This window comes from Ictalurus furcatus, chromosome 8 (assembly GCF_023375685.1).
Source record: "Ictalurus furcatus strain D&B chromosome 8, Billie_1.0, whole genome shotgun sequence".
NCBI classification, from domain to species: domain Eukaryota; kingdom Metazoa; phylum Chordata; class Actinopteri; order Siluriformes; family Ictaluridae; genus Ictalurus; species Ictalurus furcatus.
In genome coordinates this window covers 25092802-25111241 of record NC_071262.1, presented here as the reverse complement: position 1 = coordinate 25111241, position 18440 = coordinate 25092802, and the positions used below count along the sequence as shown (strand labels likewise).

General features: G+C 39.9%; 1 protein-coding gene across 2 annotated transcripts in view; it reads right to left on the bottom strand.

The window, feature by feature from the left end:
- Nucleotides 1-18440, bottom strand: part of LOC128611860 (C-terminal binding protein 1) — a 30707-nt gene that overhangs the window by 3263 nt on the left and 9004 nt on the right. For both annotated transcript variants that reach the window (XM_053631692.1, XM_053631691.1), the window contains exons 2-8: nucleotides 13076-13230; nucleotides 6072-6216; nucleotides 5746-5952; nucleotides 4957-5171; nucleotides 4472-4602; nucleotides 4123-4250; nucleotides 2368-2479 (exon numbers count right to left, since the gene is read on the bottom strand). In XM_053631692.1, coding sequence (XP_053487667.1) covers nucleotides 2368-2479; nucleotides 4123-4250; nucleotides 4472-4602; nucleotides 4957-5171; nucleotides 5746-5952; nucleotides 6072-6216; nucleotides 13076-13230 — 1093 coding nt within the window. The remainder of the gene's footprint in view (nucleotides 1-2367; nucleotides 2480-4122; nucleotides 4251-4471; nucleotides 4603-4956; nucleotides 5172-5745; nucleotides 5953-6071; nucleotides 6217-13075; nucleotides 13231-18440) is intronic.

The following is an 18440-nucleotide window of genomic DNA, read 5'->3' as shown; positions in this document are numbered from 1 at the left end:
TACAAGAATAGGGAAGTGACATGTTTTGGAAAAAAGTCAGACAAAAATGCGGGGATGTCCATGTAAAAATATCAGGCTACGTGAGAAATTCTTCTCTACTGCATACAACGCTTTGCTTCTTCTATTCATCCTGTCTACCACAGCAAAACATTACACTTCCTTCTTCATTTTATTTTACAGCTTGGTTGGGTACATGTGACACCGCACAAATTCACACGAAAGTATGTTAGCACACGAGTTTATCTCAACGCCTGTGGGTGGTGTGTGCAAATGCGTGTGATTGTACAGCGGTGCACTGGGTGCGTTTGCACCTCCTACTCTTAGTATTCAAGTAAATGTTACTTGTGCTTTTTCACATGGCGTTGCACACTCAATGACAGTCAATTAAACAGCCAATTATTACATTTTGGGCTCAAAACAATAAATATGCATTATACATACAATTTTAAACAGACTCACAATGCATACAATTTGAAGATACACACAACCACAAAAAAAAAAATAAAAAAAAAATAATAATAATAAATTCAGCACGCCCTCACTATTTAAAAGTTCTGATTTTGGACTACATTAAACTATTTACTGTAACCAGCTACCAATAGGCTTCATGTACAGATGACATAAACAACCTAGCCCCATTTCGTTGTTTAAAAGTCTTCTCTGTGTTGTCAATACTTATTTATTTTTTTACAGATATTTATATGTAAAAAAACAACAACAAAAAAACCCAAGCTAGTAGCTTCACAATGTTAATTTAATCCATTTTACATGCAGAGAAGGTACACACTATCATGGAGGACATTTCGTGGTCAGCACATCACGGCACACGTTTGTTTATTTAAACGCTGTAAGGCCCACATAGCCTATAAACACTATTTGGAAAAGTCCAGGGTGGATAAAAGCACCATGAGTGCGAATTGTTCTACGTTACCGCAGATTTGGACCAAGACGTGTCATGTGACATCATCACAACGCGCATTCAGTCAAAGCCCTCATCGATTCAATTCAATTCAATGCGATTTTATTTGTATAGCGCTTTTTACAACGGACGTTGTCTCAAAGCAGCTTTACAGAAATATATAAACACAGGATACAGATTTTAAGTGTGTGAACTTATCCCTATTCAGCGAGCCGGTGGCGACGGTGGCGAGGAAAAACTCCCTAAGACGATACGAGGAAGAAACCTTGAGAGGAACCAGACTCAGAAGGGAACCCGTCCTCATCTCATTCACGTGCGTCGAACAAGAGTACCGCTAAAAGATCAAATTTACCAACAGACATCACTGCCAAAGACCGTGCAAAACAATTACGCGCGATTGCGATATCGCCACTTCAAGCAGTTTTCCGCAAAAAATAAATAAATAAATCTCCGCAAATTGCGGCGCAAATTTTGAAAATAGCCGCAACAATCCAAAAAAAAAAACCCCCCACACAAAAAAAAAGCAAAAAAAAAAACTATTTAGAGATTAGTTTTCTTTTCCTATTTGGTTGTTTAAGTGGAATATTATACTGAACGCCACAGTGGGTTACTGTCTACAAGGAAATCCAAAAATCTAGCTTTACGTTGTAAAAAATTTGGTCAGTTTATTTATATAATGGTATCGTGATTAATGCCTATACACGGCATTTACTTACTCAGCTGAGGCGTGGCGTTACGTTAACTGTAGCCTACGAGATATGTTGTCTCCATCTTGCAATGTACGAGAGGAAAGTCTCAGGGGACACAAGAGAAACAAGAACCAGAACAACACCCAGGAAATGGAGGGGTGGGGACAAGATAGAAATCTGGCAACCGCATTTAAGTTTGAACAGGTTGCGAATCTCTCCTTTGCTCACAGCTACCCAAGTACATTTTGTCCTATTTACAAAAAAAATTTTTTAAAAAATTTATACAACAGACACATTTGGGGTCGAAATATAGGCGCAAGAGTGAGAGGGGAAAAAAGCAGAGCAGAATCCAGCCAATAGAAGCCAAAGAGACAAGGGAAGAACCTGAAAATGATCATCTTTCTTTTCGTTTGAGGTGAAATATTTCACGCGTTTGGATTCTAACGAGTGGCTTGGGATCGTATATGCAACAACGTACTAGATCTCAAACAAACACTCCCCAAACCACTCACACCCTTTCCTGCACCTCCCAAACTGTGACTCTGCAGTCCCGCCCCTTCCCCTCCATCCCACCCCACCCCACCCGATCCTCCCTGTAGGTTTAACTGGTGCGTGAACTTCTGCGCTGACTAAACAGTTCCCATGTGAAAAATAATAATAATAAAAAATATAGTGTTACCAGTGCAGCAAATCTAAGATTTCGATATCACGCTGCTACTTTGGATAAAAGCATTTTAGGGATTAAATCCATAACTGCACCTGTAGGCTCCGTTGAGCTCTGGGTGGATGGCGGGGTCCATGCCTGCCCAGTGTGTGGTCTGTGTGAGAAACTCCTTATTCACACAGTTCTTCAGGCTGTCCGGAATACGACCTGGAGGCAAAAAAAAAAAAAAACAAAACACACAGCCATGTTACACCACAACAGTCCAGCAACTTCTACTTCACCATCCACAAACCTGAGAAAGAAGCAGAACAATCTCAGTAATGACGGTAAACGGCGGTGAAGCATCATCGCGCATTACACATAAAAACTTCACTTGAATTTTCCTTGGTGAGGAAGTGTTTTTGAAAATTCGGCATTAATCCTGGCATGACGAAATACCCGAGTCGTGCAGACACTTCTCTTAAAAAAAAAAAAAAAAGGGCTGCATACACACTTCTTTGGAGAAATAAATAAATAAAACACAGCACCAACAAACCAGACTATTACCTACTGAAATCGTAGGGTTGGCGGTTTGATTCCCGGCCCACGTGACTCCACATGTCTCCGTGGTCAAGCAACCCCAAGTTGCTCCCGATGGCAAGCTGGCACCTTGAATGGCAGCTCTGCTACCATTGGTGTGAGAGTGTGTGTGTGTGAATGGGTGAATGAGACACAGTGTAAAGCACTTTGTAGAACCGCTAAGGTTAAAAAAGCGCTATATTTACCGTTAATGTTGAATTCGGATTTGTCAGAAAGTTTTGCTTAATCTATAACGAATCTAATTCTATTATTCTGACTGTAGCTGCAAGGCAGTTCACAAGTTAATATTAACGCGCTTATTCGAATGCACTATTGTTTCTATAGTAACAGCTAATTCATAGGGGCACTCAACACAGGGCCTGTTTACACCTGGTCCCGTTACGCGTTTTCCCTGATCGGATAAAACGGTTCCACTTACACCTGGCCACATGATGCGTTTCAGCTAAACGGATATGAATCCCATCTTCTCTTCCCGCGCGGAATTCAAATACACAGTTCCGCTGTATTGAAATGGCAGCCACCGTTATTTTCTTTGGCACTGTTGCCACGTTCTAGTGTAACCGTGCTCACTCGTTTTCCACGACATTTCTTCATATATACTTGTTTCTGTAAGTTCTAGTTAGCTTTTGCTGCACGCTTTTGTCGCTCCATAAAGCGCCGAGCGTCTGCGTTTCGCGGCTGCTCCATCCCCGAGTGTCGTCCGTGTTTGTTCTTGCTTCCGGCGCGGCTAAAGCGAGTGAGGTACTTCCTTTTGGGAGGAGAAAAGCGCCGACGTACGTGGTTTCAACAACCAGATGCGTTTAGACTGGTCCGGTTTCTTCTGGAATGCGTCCCAGACCGCCTCCTGGTGTGGTTTGAACGATCGGATTTAAATCCGTTTCGGAAGGCATTTACACCTGGTCTTTTCGCAATCGGACAGCTATCCGATCAGAGAGAAGGCATGAAGTGACCAGGTGTAAACACGCCCATAATCTAAACCTAATAATAAACTGATTTCAAAATGCACTCTTTGTAATAAATGGACGTAACAGTGTGTGATATTAGATATGGTGTTATAAGTTTTCTCTAAGGAGATGGAAGGAGTCTCCAGTGCCAGCATAGTAACAGCACCAGACTTACAGTCAATGGGGGGGAAAAAAGAAGAAAAAAAAACAGTCCAATTTTCTGGTGACGCAAGCCTCCAAATGCTTGTACATACTTTTATCAATCATTATTTGGATATAAAAGATGTTAACCTCACTAAGGCACGTGTAAGTTGTGTTAAAACGTACCGGTAATGGCCCTGCGGATCTCCCGAGCTGCTTCCTCTCTCATCTCGATGGAGGCCTGCTCGCTGTACCAGGCAGCGTGAGGAGTGCAGATCAGATTAGGGGCATCTTTCAGAGGGCCCTGGCTGAAACTGAGACGGGTCGTTAGAGGAGTCAGACAACTGATACTTCAGTGTGAAAAATGGTTACGCTGTGGAATGCTAGCATGCAGTAAAACTGGTAAACTCAAATAATGCCTCACTGAGTTCTGTCGGATCACCTGAGGCACTCTGTCTCCCACAGACACACACACACACACACACTCATGGCTCTCTTTCTCAGTCGCTCTCTACCACCCACACTCAAGGCTCACCTGAAGGGCTCCGTCTCGTGGACGTCGAGAGCTGCGCCGCGTATTCTTCCCTCTTTCAGTGCCTGAGCCAGAGCTTTCTCATCCACCAGCCCCCCTCGCGCAGTGTTCACCAGGAACGCACCCTGACGCATCTAGTACACACACACAAAAAAAAACAACAACACAACTCACTCTGAGCAGCCCTGGTGCAAATACGAGGCCGGGAGATATTAAAAGTAACATTTATAAGCAAGCATTTGCACATATATTCGGGACGAGTACACAGGAAAAACAATCCAAAAAGAGAAGAGGGCGGGGCTTCTGGGAGTGTCGGTTCACACCTACACAAACGTCAATCATTTCCAGTTCATACATCCGCTGACATTTTTACTGGTGGAAAAAGAAGACTGGTGCATTTCTTCTATAGTGATAACTCGTAGCAGCATGCACTGATCTTAAAATGTGGAGCGTGTGTGCACGCGCGCATGTGTGTTTGTGTGCGCTACCTGTTTGATAGTGAAGTCGTTGATGAGGTGGTGGTTGTGTTCGTTCAGGCTGCAGTGGAGTGTGACGCAGTCGGAGTGGAACAATAGGTCCTGTAGTGTGTTTACTCTCTGCAGTCCCAGCGCTCGCTCCATGCCGTCAGACAGGTACGGGTCGTAGAAGATCACGTTAAAGCCAAACGCTTTAGCTCTCAGTGCTACAGCCTGGCCAACACGCCCTGAAACACGCACACACACACGACGAATCAATAACCTTTCCTTCTACTCAAATCACCCTGCTTTCGTTTCCCCTTTTAAATCTTTTCTAAGTGGCTTTAAATGAGTGATTAATTCAACGATGTATTTAGAGCCTCATACAGACTTTATATCGAAGATAATTTGTGATTTCCGAGTCCGTAACTGGTGCTTAATTAAATATAAAACAGAGGTCGTAAATATTCCATCGCATTAATTATAAATTATTATAGTGCGTAACGTTCATTTATCATCAGTAAATCGTCTATAAATGGACTATAAATGTTTTCACTTCCTGGTTATGGCAAGAAAATTCTCCCATCCTTATCCTAAAATAATCGTTTTTAAAAAATGATTTTTACACATTAATTAAAAATAACAACAAAAAACAAGTGCAGGTACTACACCTAAAAAACTATATGTGAAATATCCATTATTTATTTCTAAAATGATATCTAAAATGAAATAGAATTAGTTAAGGAAATAATAATAATAATAATAATAATAATAATAATAATAATAATAATAAAATGTTTAACAGTGGTTGTGTACGCTGACCGAGGCCGATGATCCCCAGAGTTTCCCCTCGGATGCGGGCGGCTCCAGACGCAACCTCGCGGATTTGCTCCACGCTCTGGACCCGCGTGCCCTCACGGAGAGCCTGGTGCAGCCAGGTAGTGCGTCTGTAGAGATTGAGGATGTGACACAGCGTCGAATCGGCCGTCTCTTCCACTGAGGCTGAGGGCATGTTACACACAGCTATGCCTAAAAAAAATACACACCCTTTACTATACGGAGAGGCACACACACACACACACACACACACACACACCATATACTACAACATGTTAGCATTAACATGGTAAGGAAGGAAATGAGATTACCCAATTCTCCAGCTGATTTGATATCGATATTGTCGAAACCGCTGCCGATGCGGACGATGATTCGAAGTGCTTTGAATTTCTCTAGGTCCTCGCGCATGAGTGTGATGGTGTGGTACATGAGAGCCCCAACAGCCTCGTTCAGTACCTGGAGGACCGCACAGGAAAAAAAAGCGAGGACACGCGATGACAAATAAATACATGTAGAACCATTTCTGTCCTTTTATGTTGAAACTGTTTGCAAAAGCACAACCAACAACATTTTCTTTTTTTGTGAATTGTGATGCCCCTTACCATACCCCTTTAACAGCAGTTAAAAACATGACAATAATATATACATCTTTTTGTGGCCTCTGATTTCCACCACTGTAATAAAATGACTATACTTCAAAGATCCCTTGGGGTCCCCGGCCACACCCCACTGTGAGAACCATGAATTAAATTAAAAAAATAATAAAGAAGCAGTGAGACATAAAGCGTGCAAGTCCTGTGTGGGAGCACTCTACTAATTCTTGCTATTTTTGGTCCATATTATCCTACGCATGTTTAAGCTCAAGTTATAATTCAGCTGTGGTATGTCTGAGGAGAAAATATGCATACTGCCTTGTGTGTGTGTCAATAATGATTAATCAATAACCATTTATTAAAGACAGTAATAATCGTTCAAGTGAATTTTACAACCCCATCCAGGACCCAGTCGTACTGGTGTCTCTTCAGCTGCGGGCTCAACCCTTTACAGTCCCCTCTGAAACTATTGGAACGGCAAGGCCCATTCTTTTTTCGTTTCCCTCCGATAAATAGATACGATAGATCAGAATTTCAGCTTTCATTTCCTCATATTTACATCTAGATGTGTTAAACAACTTTGAACATCGCACCTTTAGTTTGACACCCCCCCCCCCCCCCCGCCGAGTGATCAAAAATATTGGAACACATCACGGATTGGTGCTTCTTGTTGTCCAGGTGCACCCTGTGAAACTGATTGTTTAAAGAAGTAATAGCTCTGAAAGTCTACTCTTGGTTTTAACCTTCCGTTTCACCTGTGAAGACTGCATTTGTTGTTAAAAAGGATAAACCAACATGAAAACCTGAGAGCTGCCTATGGGAGAAAAGCAAGCCATTCTGAAACTGAGAAAAGAGGGAACATCTATCAGGGCCATTGCACAAGCATTGGGCATAGCCGATACAACAATCTGGAACGTCCTGAAAAAGAAAGAAACCACTGGTGTACTAACAACCAGATGTGGAACAGGTCGGCCAAGGAAAACAACAGCGGTTGATGACAGAAACATTGTGATGGCTGTGAAGAAAAACCCCAAAACAAGTTAGTGACATCGCCAACAACCTTCACAGAATAAAAGCGCCAATCAAGTTCCAATATGCAAATGCATCCAAAGATATGAATCCAGAGATAAGGAGCAGGCTCAGAGAAGGTTTAGGGGTGTTCCCAATTCTTATATTAAGAGAATAACCGGACTTCCTAGTGAGGGGAACCATGTTAAGCAAATTATTATTTTTAAAAACGGTTTTCAAGGAGATAATAGGTGAAAGGTTTGAAGCTTGGAAAGCAAACAGAAGAGAGGTCGATCATTCACAATAGTGCTGAGTTTACACAAAAAAAATCAAGAGGAAATTCAAACATTAAAACGATTACACACATCAATGACCATAGGGAAATGTTTATAACGGTCCACTGAAGTTCCGGGTGTGTGGAGCTCTGTACGATAAGAGTAACTGTAACTGTTTGTTCAGAGTGTTCATGTGGGGAGCAACTTAACAGCAAATTAGAAATTCCAGGCAGCATTTCTCTTTAGTCATCCAGTTTTTGTGGTCTTGGCCACGGAAATGTTCTGCATTAACATGAAGACGAGGCGAAAAACATAACCATTGTGAGTGTGCTGTGAAGCATTCGATGACGTTAGGTTTGCTATTCATGCCTTCCACAGTTACACACTGCATTACACTGTCCAGCTCCTCAAACACCTACACTCATAAATGTGGGATTACTTAATAAATGCACTTACTTCGATTTACTCCAGACTACTATCTAGCTAGAATAGTTAAAAACGCCGAACGTCGAGTCTCTTCAACTACGCGCATGTCTATTAGAACCTTATTTCCATGAACACTGCTGTATGTGGAAATAAGTGCTGACCCTTGATCACCCTTGGTTTTTAGGTTACCATGGAAGCGTTTCTGCTCCGTTGGCCACATGACTAAAAACATTTCAGCTACACCTTATTAACTTTCATACTCAAATGGTCGTGGTCAATGAGGTGCTTCTCATTCTGCACACACTGCCTCAGCACTTTGGGCTTAATTTAGCAATATGGCTTCCTTTAATCCTATTACTGGACTTCTCTAGAAATTCAAACTGCTAGGGTTATGAGAATGACTTTTTAGAATCTAATGACCTTTCATTATATTTCTACATCACACTAGTTGACTACCAAGACTGACCCTTTTTTTATTTATTTATTTTATCTGCCACAAGGAAATTAAATACAATCTACAGACACAGTAAATAAAATAAAATGAAGAGCCAAGGAACAGTCTAAAACGGTTTAAATTATATATCCTTCACTGGGGGGGGGGGAATGGTTCCAAAACAGTCGTAACATCTCTAATGATGACATTTTGAACTGGCTATTATAATAAGGTTGTGTGTTGAATATGGTGGAATATTGTAACAGGGCTCCAAGGACCAATTCTTGGTACACAAGCAGGGAATTAAACACTTTGGAGGCTTGCATATATAGGAAAATAATCAGCGACAGGGTTGTGCGATGTGGCATGATGCAAAACATCCGTTAGGAGGTTGTTTATTTTGTAATACCAGTATATCCTGAAGTGATTTATTCCTTTTTTACCTCAGTAATTTGCGAATGCAAACAATTTCGCTGTTTGATAATGACAAGTCACACTTTTTATCCATTTAGGATTACATCAAATAAGTTCACGTTATCACTTATCACAGCTTTCAACAGTTATTTCCTTACCAGAATCTCTTTATTAAATACTAAAAAAAACACAAAACGCAAAAAACAAAAACAAAAAAAACCCTCCATCCTGAAGTTAGAAAATTACAGCAGTTTATAGCATTACAAAGTACTCAGACTGGAGACTCCTTCCAAAACTGTTAAATAAAGGTTTAGTCACAGAAAACGGCAACATGGCCTCTGCACTACAGGGCTTTTATCTACTATAGTAATGATAATCGATTAGAACAGTTGAATTAATATAAACCAGTCATACTGTTATAGAATATTAGTCAACACCTCCTGACCAATCAGATTTGAGAATTCAACACTGTGTTATAATAAATAAAGTACGCATTGTTGATTAAAGCCTGTGAGGCCAAGAAACACACTTTTTTTTTTGAGGATGGTATTCAAGAGGCCTTGAAAACCGCTGCCCACTTAAAACAATAGTCAGCATTGAACTCGAAGAACGACAACCAGGAAGTAGAAATCGACAATTCCACGGCTTCAAAGCCGACAGCTTACATGAAACAGACCCTGTAGTTCACTTGTTCGTTGTCATTTTGACAAATATCACTGATTTGGATCACAGGCACAGAAACAGCAGTATAAAAGAGCTTCTTTTCTCTGTAGACGGAACTGTGTAATAACCCCATCCGTTCAGCACGGGAAGTTTAAATTGGCTTGTAGAAGCGGACAGGGAGGAAAAACCAGAGAGCCATCTGTCTCTGCGAGCTCTGGGAGGGCACGCTGGGGCCTGGCGTCCGTCCAAAAATACACAACACGTGCCAAAAAAAAAAAAGAGAGAGGAGAAAAAAAAAAGCCAAGCCGCAAGTCAGCAGAAAAATAGAAAGCCATGTGCGTGTTTATGATCTGATTGAGCGTTTCTTACACAGGATGAGTACATATTAAATAAACAGTTTGATCATGGTGCACGGAGTATGTAAGAGACTTTCTCTATTATACACCAATATATTCGATTTACAGCCACAGATAATTATAGCAAGAAACTGAAACTACCATGTAGTAACCGGCTGCCAGTTTGACCTAGAAATTAGAACGGCTGGAAGTGCAAGCCAGCTGTAGGTCAGCATGCACAAGTTCACAGCAGAATAAAAACATATTTGCACAGGTTTCTACTGCTTATTGTTTAACACGTAAATTAACTGGCATATCTACTGGAGCCGGCATATTGACAGCGACGCTTCGCGGCAATTTACAATTACAATCTACAAAATAAATAAATAAATAAATAAATAAATCCTCATCATAAACCCATATCTATTCACAGGCCATTCGTTCACACGTGCATTCCGATGTATAGTTCGCTCCAATGGTCCAAGTCCACTGCCGACAGTTTTTAATTTAACATTTGTAAACTAATGCAAACATGCATAACTGTTTCTGAACATGAGCTTTAAAATATCCTAATTGACGAACAGCAATTATAATAACATTTATATCACAGTGCTGTTCAATTCCCTATTCTGATTGGGCAGTAGTGCAGGTTTAGTGCAAATTACAAGTTTACATTAATGTATAATAATTAGGGCTGCTACTAATGATTATTTTCATAACTGATTAGTTGGTCGCATATTTATTTATTTATTTATTTTTACGATTAATCGATTAATCGGATGGGGGCGGGGCAAACTTCCAGTACCATTTTTCAGTTTATTTAAAATAAAATCCACAAACTGAGTGTTACAAATATAAACTTCAGACTAAAACTTTACACAACTGTTTGTCCAAAACAGAAAAGAACCCAATACACACACACACACACACACACACACACACACACACACACACACACACACACCAGAATATATATTATTCATTTATTATTCATGTAGTTTAATTCAGTGCTTTTTGTGCACCCATAAAAACTTATATATAATATAAACTAATATATAAGTTTACATTATATACTAGTATTCATGCATTACTTTTTATAAAAGGTAAGGTTGACAAACAGTAAACTGAAGAAAGTCATTGTCGGTGACTCTGGGTATCTGCTAAAGCTAGCGGCGTCACATTACGTGCGTATGACGTCATGCGCCGTCGACTAGGAAGCGGCGTATACGTCCTATTAGTAAAAAAAAAACGCTAGTGTTCCTTTTGAGACGATATTACATTTCTAAAATTCATACACTAGACGGTAGAGTACATAGTGCATAGTGTAAGTGTGGAGTACGTCAATTGGGACACAACTTTAGTATTTACTCTCTGAAGTGTGTTTTCAGAACAGAAGTAAGGTAACGAGTAAACGCACCCCGTGCCACACACAGACTGACTAATCCATAATGAGATTCGTTGATGATTTTCATAATCAATTATTATCGATTTTATCGCTTAGTTGTTGCAGCTCTAATAATATTATTTAACAAAGACCAAAAAAAAAATTATCTACTAGTTGATATATTGAAGTTTTCTCTAAGGAGAAGTTTACGTAACATTTTTGGAAGGAGTCTCCAGTGTCACTTCGTAACAATCGGAGGTAAAGCTGTTCCTAAAAAGTTTGTGGTTTCTACTTTCTCAGTGTCAGGACAATCTGCATTGTTTTTTCTCTTATTATCTTCAAGACAGAGGAAAAAAAATGGAAGGCTGGTGAAGGAATGACCGTTTATAGTTGCTAGAACGTTCCGCAACATTAAACGTAACAAAAAACTGATCGAATGCATAATGTGTCACTCTGTAATTAATACAATTGTAATCGGTGGCAAATTGCTGCTTCATGTCCGGCTGCATCACACAACCTAATCATTGGTCATTTTCCTATAACAGCACGCCCCATTGTGTTTTATTCCCTTCGTATAATCCATAATGGACCGTAGTAACAGTTATTATGGGATGTTAGTAATGATTAAAACAGCGCATCAAATAACACTATAAATAAGAGTGTTTTGTCTACTACTTTGTGTAAATGGGATATTTTATACCAATATTACACTGGTTCAGCCTCAGCATCATAACAACCCCCACAGCTGAATATTGAATCATTTATCAAACATTAGTAGATATTTTTGAAATAATAATGCTAAAACTGTTGTTTTTTTTTTTCCTTAATGTATTTGTAGCAGTAGGATGCAAAAACAAACAAATAAATCATTAGCAATAAAACTGTATATTACATGATGTACTTTTTGCCTTCAGCTATTCAGTTATAAAGCCAACAACACAAAACAAAACAACCTGCGTCACCTCAGATTTCTGGTCTTGGCTGGCAGATGTGGAACCTGATGTGGCCGTCTGCTGAGGTAGCCCATCAGCTTCGAGGTTTGGTGCGTCGTAGGTTTTATAACTGAGTAGCCGATGGCAAAGATTAGATCCTATTAGGGCTGGGCGATATGACAAAAGTATCATGTCACGATACTTGAGGACATTTCTATGATACACGATGCGTATCACGATATATAATTTAGCTAACATTTAGCTAGCAATAGAGTAGTAAAATAAAAAAATTTAATCATGCCTATTAAAGACAAAGAAGATTTTTTTTAAAAAAAATAAAACGTCAAATCAACGGCATCCATTCCGTACCATTTAATTTGTAATTATTTATCACGATATCGATATCATATCGATGTATCGCCCAGCCCTAGACCATATACTGTAGTCATAGATAGTTCACAGCAGTCTATATAGAGTCATATAGATCATATAGTGTGTGAAAATGTCTGAAACACTCAAACCAGACCAGTCATAGTCACCGAGATCGTTTTCCCCCCTATTCTGGCATTAGATGTGAATGAACTGAAACTCTTCTTGACGTCATGATTTTATTCACTGCATTGCTGCCACATGATTGTCTGCCTGGTTAACTGCATGAACGTGCAGGCGTACAGGTGTTCCTAATAAAGAGGCTCATGGGTTTAAGATGCTAAAAATAGGTATACAGCTAGGCTAGAAAATGCTAGAATATTATACATACAGTATCTAACTGATAAAATAAGAGTTTTTCTTCTGAACAGGTCCAAGCGGTCTGACTAGCTCAAATGTAAACGCAATAAAATATTCCTCTACCTTCTCGTGGATCTCCTGGGTGGACTGAGCATCGCAAAACGCCACGGTGGCCACGTCTTTCAAGATGGGCATCTCCACCGTGCAGTCCCGGCCGTCCAGCAGCGCCACCAGAGGACGAGGGTGCATGGGCCCGTTCATTATAGGAGGCCGGATGCCTGCATAAAGAGAGTTCAGGTGAGCAAGACTTCAGTTGTGTTGAATCCTAAAGACACCTGAATCTCGTGTCATTTCAAAGCTGAATTAGGAGGAGTCAGAAGCTTCGTTCAAATGTTCATCTCCACCTAGAAGTTGTCTAATACGTATGACAATAACGCAACGGATGCTCGAGATGTCCTTTCGAGAGTCTGTCATTTTTGTGCCGTGCGATATGCATTCGAATGTCTCAATTACAACAACGGGACTTGTATAGAACGAAAGACTCGCCACCCCCGTGAAGCAAGGATCAATTCCACATTGTGGTGAAATGAATCATGGCAATACAAGCTGCAGCTTGGAAATTGAGGCCAACCCACGCTCCACCGTTACAGCCTTAAAAAAGAGCAAGATGGTTCAATGAATCTAGATAAAGATACAACATACAAGGAAAGTCAATGCGAGTCAAAACGTTCGCAATAATGATCAATGGCTGTATGCTCTCGGTGAACGCAAATGGATTCGGCACCGACATCTATTTTTGTACAACCTCGAGCACTTGACTCCGCTGTAAGTTTAGACGATCTAAACTCTGGAGAACATAAGGAACACGACCTCAAGAGCTGTTATTGAAAACTTTGGCCTGTTCTTAGCATGGGGACTTGTTTTGCTTAATACGTTTAGATTACTCATAGTAATTGTCATATAGTCACAATTAATTCATTTACGTTGGTTCTTTAGACATGCTTTGTCATAAAGATCCCGTTTTGACCTTCCAATCTTTTATGTAATGCACTTTAAGACTTGGAATTAAAAATGGAAAATACTCCACCAATCTATTTTCTGTACCGCTTATTCTACACAGGGTCGTGGGGGAGCCTGGAGCCCATCCTTGGGGACTTGTGGCACAAGGTGCGGGACACCCTGGACGGGGTGCCAACCCATCACAGGGCGAAATCACACACACTCATACGCTCATTCACACTCTACGGACAATTTGTTTAATGGCAATCGACCTACAACCCCCCCGCCCCATTAAAAAGTACCCCATACATAAAAATTATTAGTAGTATTCATCTGTAGAGGCAACATGATTGGTCATACTAGTGGTAGTGGTGGCTTGATGGTTAAGGCTCTGGGTTATTGATTGGAAGGTCGGGGGTTCAAGCCACAGCACTGCCAAGCTGCCACTATTGGGCCCTTGAGCAAGGCCCTTAACCCTCTCTGCTCCAGGGGCGCTGTGTCATGTCTGACCCTGTGCTCTGACCCTAGCTTCCTAACATGCTGGGGTATACAAAGAAAAGAATTTCACTGTGCTCTAATGTATAGGTGACCAATAAAGACTCATTATATATATTTCAAACTAACCTATCAAGATTACACATTTATAAATAATAAAAGAAAAACAGGTGGGAAAAATTTTAGTCAGAAATAAAATAGTAAAATAGCCAAATAATACAAAATGCAGTGTATATAAAGACAAAATATAACAACAATACAAAATAACGAAAATATATCCAAACAATCAACATGTAAAAAGTACTATAAAAGTACAACGATTAAAGAAATACCAAAAGTAACTTTCCAGTATAATAAGGCAAATAATAAAAGTTTTTAAAAATTCTAAATAATACAGTTTTGGTTTATTGGCGATGTGTTCCAGATCTTCGGTGCAGAAAAACAAAAGGCCACTTCACCGCTCTTTTTAACATTTCCTCATGATCTGAGCTAAACTCTTGCCTGCAGACTAATCCAAAGAAAGAAGCATAATCATAGTCACCAGGCCATTATACAAGTATAAAGTAATAAAATGCAAAAATAAGTGAACCATTTAAACAACTGCTCTCCTGTGGGCCTTAAAACAGCTTTGCTCTTATGCCAGCCCTGTTACTGTGCAAGAAAAAGAGCGAAAAATAAATCCCAGCTTCAAGGATAGACACAAACATTAACACTCAAGGTTAGTCTCACAGGGACGATTCCCAAAATAAAGCACGTCCTGAAGAATAAATTCTGCACTTGACCTCCAGTGAGATATTTACATATCTCTGGGACAAACGCAAAGAGCTTCTGTCACTGACTTTGACAAAACGCTGCTACTGATTACAGTGCACATAACTGAGCGTGCTGGGTCATTTTCGCACTTGTCACACTTGCGCTTCCTGAACATATTGCAACGCAGATGCATCCTGAAGTGGACTATTACATAGCCTGAGACACAATCGTACCAAAGAACACGATTACACGCATTTCACACAGTGCATAGTGCGGGATAATGAGGAAGCAGGTCACCTTCACGAGCATATCAGATGAACACCACCTGCATCTACTGTCCATTATTAAGACTTTCACCTGACAATTTACTACGAGTGCAAATAATTACAGATGTGACTGTTCAAATGGTTAATTGTGAAAAAAAGTTACTTGGTACTATTAAGGAAATTGTTGGGGGGGGGGGGGATAAATTGGTTTGGTTGAAAAAAATTATTACAAGTTTCCTCTAAATGCATAGACTGCATTATATACTTATACCACAGTGCTGTTGAATTCTTGTTGCTTAATTAATTATTTACAATAGCAGTTCTGACAGTAGTTCCAGCTGTCACTCAAATCCCAGTTTTATATTAATTCACCCTTTCCAAAATGTTTTCTTTTATACAGCAGCAGCTCATTCACAGTGACTTGTACGGCCGTGGTCTCACAATTTAAGGCTAATAATAGATACAATAGCTATAATAGTAATAATAATAATAATTAAAAATAATAATAATAATGCAAGCAGCGATTAAAGGGGCCAAGCACTAAAGGCGCAGCAAGTGCAATGCGGAGCCTGCAGAACACGAAGGAGAAATAGAAATGTACATGAATGAATAAAAGATAGGTTCAGAAGCACAGCTAAGAATAAGATTGAACTTGAAATGAACAGAACAGAGGCATTTATTTGCATGCCAAGAGGTTGAAAGGTTAGTGCAATACTTTGCCACAAAAGATATTAACTGAATGACAGAAGTTTATAGACACTTTTAAGAACTTACGCCACATGGGACTCAAACCCAGGCCCTTTAGAACTGAAGCGGGTTGTTTATCACAGTGCACCACACAAAGAGCGCACGTTTGGTTTGATGCTGAGGAGGGCTTTCACGGTGAGAATGAGCACACAAAAGCCTTAGGTAGAATGTTAAAAGATACCGGATCATAACTTTTGAACAAATATGAATATCAAAATCCTGTTCTGTCAGTTTTGTCCGGATCTGTCCACTAATCGTCTGAGCCGATTTTTTAAAGAATTGGGACAAAATTTGAATGAGGAGTAACGAAAAAACTGCACACTGTATATTTCAAAATGGTGACTACTGTAATGGGTGGCGTCTTAATGTAAGATAGGGATTATGATCAGCATGAGGAGACTAATCTGATGAACTAAATTTCTTTTCTCTAGGACAGTGTTCAACAATTCTAACCATTTGAAAAATTAATTTTTTAACTAGTCATGGCGCTATACAGTTGGTCTTACAGACCCCATAATTGGTCCAGATACTAGTCATGGTCATATACATGAGTGTGCCAAATTTCATCATTTTCTGCCATAGACTCCCAGCGGGGAAGAAGGAGAAGGAGAAAAAGAAAACTAATGGATACAATAGGTGCCTAAGCACCTTCGGTGCTTGGCCCATAATAATAATAATAACAATAATAACAATAATAATAAAGGAATCTGTCTTGTTATTTAACAAAGAAAAATGTAGTCTCCGGTGTTGGCACTTCGTAACACTCAGTGAGTTTTCAGTCATGGGAGAACCTTCAGGACGCCAACTCTGCACTTTTCGGTAACAAGATGCGGAACTAACTTCTTGCGAACGTTATACAACATTAAACATAAATATAAACGGTTCAGCGTGTTCTTCGTGAATAATTGAATACTTGTAATCAATGGCAAATTGCTGTGCTCTAAGAGGAATAAAACACTTCAGAATCAGGATCTTCAGGATCTAAAATCATGTCCCCGATGTGTGTTTCTGTTTTTTCTCTTTAAATATTAAAAATATGTATTCATTCCCAGTAGTCTTTGTTCGATAAGGTGCCCCACAAACTGTGCGTGTACAGATCCTTCAGGTTGGAAAAAATAACGCAAGGTAAAAATTCATGTGTGCTGTGGTTTAACGTCAGTAAATGCCACCATTCCTGTTTGTTCCCTAATCTGATAAGGGGTGCTGATAACTTCTAGATAAATACACAGATGAAATCGGTTTAAAAAAAACAAAACAAACAAAAGACGGCCTGATCCTCAGGTCCTCTTCAGTCTGTCTGCTCTGTCTGTGATATGACTCAGTGGACTATTTAATAAATCACTTTTCAGCAAGGCTCCTTCAAAATAAAGAGTGTCCCAAAATGGCCCAACTGTCCGGGTGTTTATTTTGGACACGTTTACAGCTCACATTGCATGTGTCTTTCACTCGACACGACTTGTGTGGGGGAAAAAAACGTGTGAAGAAACTTTTTTTGAAGTTATTTTGTGTAAATAAAATATTGTTTAATATTCTTTGTAATCATTTTTGACTATGCGTAATAATTCGATGGAAATCATGCGTAGGTGTAAATGAGTGAGTGTGTGTGTGTGTGTGTGTGTGTGTGTGTGTGTGTGTGTGTGTGTGTGTGTGTGTGTGTGTGGTGCCCTGCGACCGCCCGGCGTCCCGCTTCCCGCTTCACACTCGGTGTTCCCGGGATAGGCCCCAGATCCGTCGCAACCCTGACCAGGATAAACCGCTTACTATGGATAAACTAATAAATGAGCAAATACAATTCGGCTTCTTTCATTTCAGATGTCTAAAGCAGTAACTATTAGGTAATAATAATAATAATAATAATAAAGTAAATAGGTAATAATAACTAGTATTATTACCTAATCCTTCTGACTCTCCATCACCTGAGCCAGAGTCAGCCATGTCATTCTGTAACGTATGTAATTCAAATGCAAAACCATTTATGAATCATTTAATGGCACGGTTCATGTGATACGCTCCTGGAATAACGGTCGCATGACGCCGCAGGTATTACGCTACTAAATGCAATCTGTGCATCTGTGAATTAGACATACCTCATCCATGTATACTGTATCTAATCTGGCGTGTGCAGGCATGACGTGACTGTTTTTCGCAACATCTCTTCCACACACACACACATATGCAGACCACCTCCCTCTACACACACACATACATTTTTCCTATATCATTTACGT